Consider the following 9,296-nt stretch of genomic DNA (forward strand, 5'->3'; position numbering starts at 1 on the left):
TTTCTTTCTTTCTTTCTTTCTTTCTTTCTTTCTTTCTTTCTTTCTTTCTTTCTTTCTTTTTAATGTTTATTTTTGAGAGAGACAGAAACAGAATGCGAGCGGGTTAGGGGCAGAGAGAGAGGGAGACACAGAATCTGAACCCGGCTCCAAGCTCTGAGCTGTCAGCACAGAGCCTGACACAGGGCTCCAACTCACGAACTGCAAGATCATCACCTGAGGTAAAGTCAGACGCTTAACTGGCTGAGCCACCCAGCACCCCATTATCTGGAAATAATTTTAAACTTACAGGAAAGTTCCAAGAATAATGCAAAGAACTTTCACATACCTGATACTCAGATTTAGCAGTTAACATTTTGCCACGTACTTCAGTGTGTATTTCCTATTGCAAGGACATTCTCATGTCAAAGTCAAGAAATTTAGCATTTTGATATAGTACTATTATGTAATTCCATGTTCTGTATGGCCTGTATTCCATTTTTACCTATTGGTTTAGTAATATCCTTCATAGTAATGTTTTTCCTAGTTAAGGATCATGCATTGAGTTCAGTTATACATTTCTTTAGTCCCCTATAATCTGGAACAATCCTCTGCCTTTCCCTGTCCTTCATGACATTCTTATTTTTGAGGAATACAGCACAGATATGTTCTAGACAGCTTTATGTTCTTGGCACAGGATATCAGCTAAGAAGGTTTTAGAAAATAGTTATTGAACATTTTTGGGGAGAGCACCTTTCTTTCAGAAAGTTTAATGTGGGAAAGAAGTGTGTGTTTTTTAAGAAAAAGAGCATGTGCTTTGACATAGGGACTTAGATTTAAATCCTGGTTCTGCCACTTACTACTTCAGTAGCACAGGGCAAGTTACTTTATCTCACTGACTCTCAATTTCCTCAGCTCTAAAAGGGTACAGGTAAAACGCCTTGAAGAAACGAGATAATGTGTATAAACAGAGTGACACATGATGTGTATATAGTGAATGGCAGCTAATAATACTCGCTTAAGTGTAACTTCCAAGCTGTGAGAAGATGATTGCCCTTGCCAGGTTCAAAACTTAAATACTTCTCTAGCTCTGAGTCGGTAGGAGAAATGGAAGAAGAGCCAGAATCGGAGCAAGGAAGTATGAAAATCATTTAGTTGTCACATGTTATTCTTTCCTTGGACACTGCCTAAGAATTCCTTGCCTTTCACAGGTGCTGTAGATCTCACCGAGAGTACAGAATTTTTGCTACCTCCCACAGACTCTGTGTTGTTTAATACTTTGCGTTGCTGTTCACTCTCCATACCTAATAACCAAGTACAAAATGGTAATGTTCAAAGAATGATTTACAGGGACAGCTCAGTATTTGTTCGTCAATTGGTTTATTGACGTAACTTGTGTGCTGAATTCACTGGAATGTGGCATAGTCAGATCTGGCCTCTTCCATTCCTGAGTTGGTGTGAGAAACACTTGGCAGCTACTAAAGTGCAATTCTTTGCAGTTATTTGGTATAATTTGCCACAGAAGTAAATTCCATGAGGTAATGATCTTGCTAGGTTGTACTCTGGCATGACTAAAGGAGTTCCTGCTAAGGGCCAATAATCTCTAACTCAAGGTGATTCTCTTGGCAGCCGGGAAGATTTCCAACGGATTCCAGAACTTGCCATCAACCCACTGGGGGACCGGATCATCAATGCCTTCTTTCCGGAGGGGTGAGTCCCTGCAGTTGTTGGGCTTCCTTTCTGAGGCTAATCTGAAATAATGATATTGGTTGGGTCATCTCAGATCCGTGATCCTCTTGATTATACTGGGCATCCTTAACTTAGTCATATCTAGAAGATCTCTTCTCTTCTACCCTCCTTCCCATTTTTAAATTTCAAATAGGTATATAAGCCTGTTTTCAAACTTCTGTCTTTAATCTATGTTTATCTTTAATGTAAAACTAAAATTTTTTAAACTCGTATTTGGAAATAATTTCAAATTTATAGAATTTTGTAAAAATTGAAAATAATAGAAAGAACTCCCAGACTTATCTGTTGTTACATTGTTAACATTTTGCCTCATTTGCATGTGTTCTCTCAGTTCAAGCCAATGAAAATATAATCAAATCGCATACGTAATTAGCAATTTTCTAGTACCCACATAAAAAAAGTAAAAAATAAACAAGTTAAATTAACTTCATTAATATATACTTTATTTAACCAATATATTTAAAATATTATCATATGATATATAATCAATATTTTTAAATTAATACATTATATTTTTTTAATATTAAGTCTTTGAAATCTTATGTGTAATTTATACCTACAGCACCTATCAGCTGCTGGAATATTAGTATAAAATATTATGTATTTTATTCTTTTTTCCAGCTTTTTTGAAATATAATTGTCATATAAACATTGAATAAGTTTAAGATATATAGCACAGTGATTTTATATATGTATATATTGAAAAATGATTATGACAATAAGGTTAGTTCATCTATTTATCACCTCACATAGGGACTGTTTTTGTGTAATGAGAACTTTTATAATCTATTCTCTTAGCAACTTTGAAGTATACAATATAATACTGTTACCTATTCTCACCATGCTATGCGTTACATCCCCAGAACTTATTCATCTTATAACTGGAAGTTTGTACCCTTTGACCATCTTCACCTGTTTCTCCTATTGCCTATTTTATCTTAATAGATCAATCATATGCCAATTTTTATATCCTTTATAGCACTTCCCCTCCACCCCCACTCCAATACACGATCCAGTCTGGGTCTGTTGTCATGTCTCTTTGGCCTCCTTTAATGTGGAACATTTTCACAGCCTTTGTTTTTCTTTTACAACATTGGCTAAGGATATAGTCCTTTCCACCACACACAGTTTGTCAAATAGATTTAGGTTGGTCTAACGGCCTTTGATATGCTTCACTACCTAATACACTGCCATCAAAGCACTGGGTAAATATTTATCCATCTGATTAGGTACTTTTTTCTGAATAAAGCTTATTATGTATTGTTTTAAGTAATCTCTTTAACAATTTCTTCCTGGTTCCTTGTAACTTTATCTGTATGACCCAAAAGGACTTTAACAAGTTCAGCGGTTGCCAGTTTCTTAATAATGAGACTAAGTGTCAGTGAGGATACTATCAGATAAAATACCTGGAGAGGAAATTTTAGAACTCTGAATTGGGAGCAAAGGAATTTGCAAGTTGTGAAGTTGGGCATTTAGTACATTTGAGTGACAGAGGGGAAAGACTAGCAGCTAGTTTATTTGAAGACATGAATCTAATCAAACTGAGACCTGCTCTCTTCAGATTCATGTTGACCATGAAGAATCTCCTGCCTGTCTTCATTTTCTCCTTTTTCTCTCCCTGAGAAACTACCCTGTTTGTTTCAGGTGTGGTTTTTGTGCTGAATTCTTGCATTTTTTCCCACTTCCTCTTCAGTCCATACCGAACATTGACCCTGTCCAGAGATAACTTTCACAACTGTGCTTTGTGTCCAAACATTTTGGAATGAAAAGTAAGCCTAGTAGAATCATTTTGCCAACAATTTTTCAGAGTTCCATGGTGACCATTGATTATTTGAAGAAGCGGTTCTTGGGAAGCTGTTTTATAAGGCGCAACCACCTTTGTTGTGACTACAGTATTGGCCGCCATCCTATGCAACATTCTGCTAGAGACAGTAGGCAGGTGCACATGAGGATGTTGAGGCCCACACTGGGCTACACCACTAAGCTCTTAACAAGCTGCTCTTCTGCTTCTTGCTCTTAATAAGATACAGAGATTTGGTTTCTGGGTTTTTTTGTTTCTTCTCTATTCTTATGCAAGTGGAATTTTTTTTTTTTAATTTTTTTTTTTTTAACGTTTATTTATTTTTGAGATAGAGAGAGAGACAGAGCATGAACAGGGGAGGGGCAGAGAGAGAGGGAGACACAGAATCCGAAAGGGGCTCCAGGCTCTGAGCTGTCAGCACAGAGCCCGACGCGGGGCTCGAACTCACGGATCGTGAGATCGTGACCTGAGCCGAAGTCGGCCGCCCAACCGACTGAGCCACCCAGGCGCCCCTAGTGGAATTTTTTTTTAATGAGATTTGAAAATGGAGCATTAGTATTTAGTTTCCTTTAACCTTTGAGTCATGTGTCAATAATATATGTACTCATTAACCTGTTCTGGCATATAACTCAAATCTTATTCCATATTACTTGATTCCTCAGATCTTATGTTTTTTTTATGAGATACTGCTCCATTAGCAATATATAGCTAACTTGAAAAACTAATGGTCATTCTTTTGAGTACATTGAGCTCATGAGCTAGCTTTTGAACTCCATTCTTAGAAAGTCTGATCAGCGTGTTTCTGCCTGGCACTTGAGAGACTTGACGTATGACAACTATTCAATGGGGCAAGAAAAGAGTGGGATTTACTTTTAGGTAGCCACAGGAACCAGACAACCTATTCTTTCCATGACTACCTTAGATAAATAACCATATCACATTGGATATTCTCCTTTAATTAAAGAATATTGGGGGCAATGGGATGCCTCAGTTGGTTAGGTGTCCCACTCTTGATTTCAGCTCAGGTCATGATCCCAGGGTCATGGGATCCAGCCCTGCATCAGGCTCCCTGCTGAGCATGGAGCCTGGTTAAGATTCTCTCTCCCTTTCCTTCTGCCCCTCCCTTGCTTGTGTGTGCACACTCTCTCTTTCTCTCTAAAATATGAATAAATAAATAACATTGTTCGTTCAAGTTTTAGAATTCTTTCTTCTTTTTATAAGTTTATTTTAAATGTTCATTCTTTTTTTTTTTTTTTTAATTTTTTAACGTTTATTTATTTTTGAGACAGAGAGAGAGCATGAACGGGGGAGGGTCAGAGAGAGAGGGAAACACAGAATCTGAAACAGGCTCCAGGCTCGGAGCAGTCAGCACAGAGCACGACGCGGGGCTCCAACTCACAGACCGCGAGATCGTGACCTGAGCCGAAGTCGGACGCTTAACCGACTGAGCCACCCAGGCGCCCCAATGTTCATTCATTTTTGAGAGAGAGCACGCATGCTGGAGGGGCATGGGGGGGACAGGGGATCTGAAGCCGGCTCCACGCTGACAGCAGACAGCCCAGTGCAGGACTTTAACTCAAGAACTGTGATATTATGACCTGAGCCAAAGTCGGACGCTCAACCATAATTTAGACTCAGGCACCCCTACAATTATTTCTCATAGGGTTACTGATTTGCCTGTGGCATGATTAATTTTCTCTAATTGTAAGTACCAGAAAAGCTTTATATATGAGTATTCCAAACATAATCATGAGAAATGGGGGGAAAAAATCTATCCAGTTATGAGGGAATAATAAAATCATGACAAGTAACACAATTATTTTGCAGACATTTAAAATGTTTCAAAGTGTTTATGTTGATTGGAGACATGCTTAAAAGTTTAAAACAGGATAGAAAATTGTGTATGCATACAGTATGTACACAGTTATCCAGAATGCATAGAAAAATAAATGGAAGAAAATATATTAATGATTATAATTGATTGTTAGAGCTAGGAATGGTATTTTTCCTTCTATTTTCCCCCCAAATTTCCAAAAATGTATTTATTGCTTTTATAACAAAATATTTATTTTAGAAGTTGCTTTTCCATAATATGCCTTAACCTTAAAATATGTGGTATAGGTGTATGTGATTTCAGGGGAAACACGAGAGGTGGCCTGGGAGTCATTGGGTTGACATGGCTAATTTACTGCCCACTGTAAACCCACTACAGCAGTGAGTTCAAGTCCTGGCTTGCCTGATAGTGTAGCCTTGGTGCTACTCAAAATCCTCCTTGGGAAAGAGATACAAGAAACATCAGTAGGTGACTCTGACCCTGCTAAATTCAGTTGCCTCTCCAAGTCTGGTTAATCATTTATAATGTGGGAAAAATAATACCTATCTCACAAGGTTGGGTTGATGCTTAATAAAGGTATTTTATGAATCCTAAAGAATCACGCATATGGGGAAAGACCTCGTTAAATGGACTTTAAGGCCACTCTAGCTAAAACTGTTGCCAGCATATTGAATTCCTAGGAAAGAATTACCCCGATTGACATGGTATTCTGTTTGTTCCATTTCCCAATCAGAGAGGACCAGGTAAACTTCCGTGGATTCATGAGAACTTTGGCTCATTTTCGACCCATTGAGGATAATGAAAAGAGCAAAGATGTGAATGGACCAGAACCACTCAATAGCCGAAGCAACAAACTGCACTGTAAGGAGATAAAGTTTTCTGCCTTAAAATATTGGCTTTCATTTCTTACAAATCATGTATTTACTCATTCATTCATCAAAGAAGCATTTACAAGAGTATAGTGATGAAGAGCTCAGACCCTGAAATTAAACTGACTGGGTTTGAATCTCAGCTCTACCCCTTTTTGGCCATGTGATTTTGGGCAAATGACTTAAAAACTTTGGGCTTTGGTTTCCTCTTCTGTAAAATGGGATGTTATGGGATTTCACATAGGGATGTTGTAATGATAAAATGAATTGTAATATGTCAGGTACTTCAAATAGTGCCTGGCAGTAAGAGTTAGCTGCTGATATTATCCTTAAAATTCATAGAATGCTTACCATGTGCCAGGCAGTGTGTAAGTGCTAGAGCAACAACAGTGAATAAAACCCAGCCCCACCTATAAGGAAGAATGGCAGTCCAAAGCCTATCTTAGAATTTGGTTGCTACTGGGGTAGGAGTAGGGGTAGACAGCTGTCTTAGTGCAAGATTTAACTTTTGTCCCCATGCCTCTTGCCTCCTTTCCTTGGACACTTGTTATATTTCCCTCTGCCCTTGTTGGCTCATGTATGGTATTGCCCAATCCCTTACAACACTTCTCCAGAAATTGAAATTGAATTTCTCTTTTCACTCAACGTAAGCTGAAATTGAAATTGTATTGCATTGATGAGCCCAAGCTTTTCTTGCAAAAGTGTACAGTGGTATACAGAGAGGTCTTTGAAGCCACAGAATAAATGGGGCCCATCAAGTTGATATTGGATTTTATTGATTTATAGTAAAATAAAAGGCTTTTTAATATGGAAATAACTACAGATAAATCATAGAATATAATGCCAAATTGACATACATTTGAAAGATGCAGAGCACCTGGCTGGTTCAGTCAGTAGATGTGTGACTCTTGATATTAGAGTCATGAGTTCCAGCCCCATGTTGGGCATAGAGATTACTTAAGAAGAAAAAAAAAGAAAAGAAAAATGAAACATGGGTAATTGAAACTGAAACTTTTAATTTATGGCCTTTGGGCTACATCCTCAGATCTCCCTGGCTATAGGACTATAACTTCACTCCTGTCTTGGTAAAGAGTTTCAGAAGCACTGAAATAAATTTTGTTATATAGGACAGGAAAGATTTTTGAACCAAAATAGCAAAATACTATTCTTCTTTACCACAATATCGGGTACCTTACTGAAGAGCAGAAAACTTAAGTACAAACAAAACAGTATAGAAGAAAATAGAACTCTAATGAGTTGTTCTCAAATTTATGGAATACTTTATGTTTGTTAGTGAATTCCCATTTCTCCTTTCAAGACTAAATACTACTTGAGACAAAGCCTATGTCTTAACGTTTTAAGAATTTCAGCATAGAGGTGCTTGGGTGGCTCATTCGGTTAAGTGTCCAACTTCGGTTCAGGTCATGATCTCATGGCTCTGCTGACAGCTCAGAGCCTGGAGCCTGCTTCGGATTCTGTGTCTCCTTCTCTTTCTGCCTCTCCCCTGCTCACGCTCTGTCTCTCTCTACTTCAAAAATAAACATCAAAAAACAATTTATTTTTAAGTTTCAGCATATATTTAGTACATGTTTGCCTGATTCTGGCATTAGCATAATAGAAAATTTCTTGTTCAATGTGGTCAGACCAGGACTTGATCAATAATTGAAAAAGCCAGCTATGGCATGGAATCATAGAAGAGTATACATGATTTAACATTTTATTTTACCTTAAAATATTTGAAAACACATTCACTGCCCAATCTTTTGATGAAGGACTAAGACTTTTTGTTTTGTTTTCATAAAAGTCTGCAGATGGGAGTCGTGTGATGTTTTTGTATAAAGCACATCCATAATGTATAGTCTGGGGTTTCTGGTTGCAGTTTCTTTCAAGTGGAAAGAGAATTTAAAGATACTTGTAAAGCACTCCGCAAATAGAATCTTTCTGGTGTTTACATTTTTTCCTTAATCTTTTACAGTTGTTCTGCCACACTTAGGTTAGCAGCAGTTGTTTTTTTTTTTTTCAGTAACTTAATTTTGAGCCTTTCAGAAGTAATCTAATTTTCGTAAAAACAATAACTTTGTTTCCACGTACACGTTTCACTTTGTATTTATTATATAGTTTTATTAAATTAAGTACGCATAGCACAGTTTTAGGGCAGTGGATACATCTGACTCTTGGTGACCATCCATTTCAGCTGGCGGAGTAGACACTCAGGTGTTGCCCATTAGCTACGAGTATGCAGTGAGCCACCCCATCTATTCGGACAGTTTGCAGAGGAAAAGGGAGCGTCCATGAATCAAGTGAGTTGGTTAAGGAGAAGACAGTTAAGAGACATTCTGTGCTCCACGAAACTATGCTTGCTTTTCTAATCCAGGATTAGAGGAGACTTTAAAGGTCATCGGACCTAACACAAACCTTTTACCTGAATTCCCTCTCTAGCATGGGCTATACTTTTTTCAAATCATGAATTCCTTTGGCAGTCTGGTGAATCCTACTGACGCTATCTCAGAATAGTTTTGAATGCATAAAGTCAAATATGTAGGCTTATGTGCTTCTGTATTATATATTAAATAACAGGATGTAACATTAGAGGCTGTGTAACATTAGAGCTGTCTATCTTTTTTATTATTATTGAAGTATAGGTGACATACAATATATTAGTTTCAGGTGTACCACATAGTGACTTGACATTTATGTCAAATGCATTAATGTCATATGTATGCATGGCATACTTTATGAAATGCTCACCTCAATAAGTGTGGTTACCATCTGTCACCATACAAAGTTATTACAATTATTACTGATCATTTTCCCTGTGCTGTGCTTTACATCCCTGTGACTTATAACTACAAGTTTGTACTTTTTGATCCCCTTCACCTGTTGCTCATCTCCTCCCCCACCTCCCTTCTGGCAGCTACTATTTTGTCTCTGTATTTGTGAATCTGTTTCAGACAGCTCTGTATCTTGACTGTGGTGATGGTTACACAAAACTACATAGGTGGATAAAATTGCACAGAACTACACACACACACACACACACACACACACACACACACACACACACACA

At 37.7% G+C, this 9,296-nt stretch overlaps 1 protein-coding gene across 1 annotated transcript in view; it reads left to right on the forward strand.

The window, feature by feature from the left end:
• Positions 1-9,296, forward strand: part of CHP1 (calcineurin like EF-hand protein 1) — a 46,900-nt gene that overhangs the window by 21,452 nt on the left and 16,152 nt on the right. Inside the window, exons 3-4 of the mRNA XM_040492330.1 lie at positions 1,606-1,686; positions 6,094-6,221. Coding sequence (XP_040348264.1) covers positions 1,606-1,686; positions 6,094-6,221 — 209 coding nt within the window. The remainder of the gene's footprint in view (positions 1-1,605; positions 1,687-6,093; positions 6,222-9,296) is intronic.

This window comes from Herpailurus yagouaroundi, unplaced genomic scaffold (assembly GCF_014898765.1).
Source record: "Herpailurus yagouaroundi ecotype Mexico unplaced genomic scaffold, PumYag 184, whole genome shotgun sequence".
NCBI classification, from domain to species: Eukaryota; Metazoa; Chordata; class Mammalia; order Carnivora; family Felidae; genus Herpailurus; species Herpailurus yagouaroundi.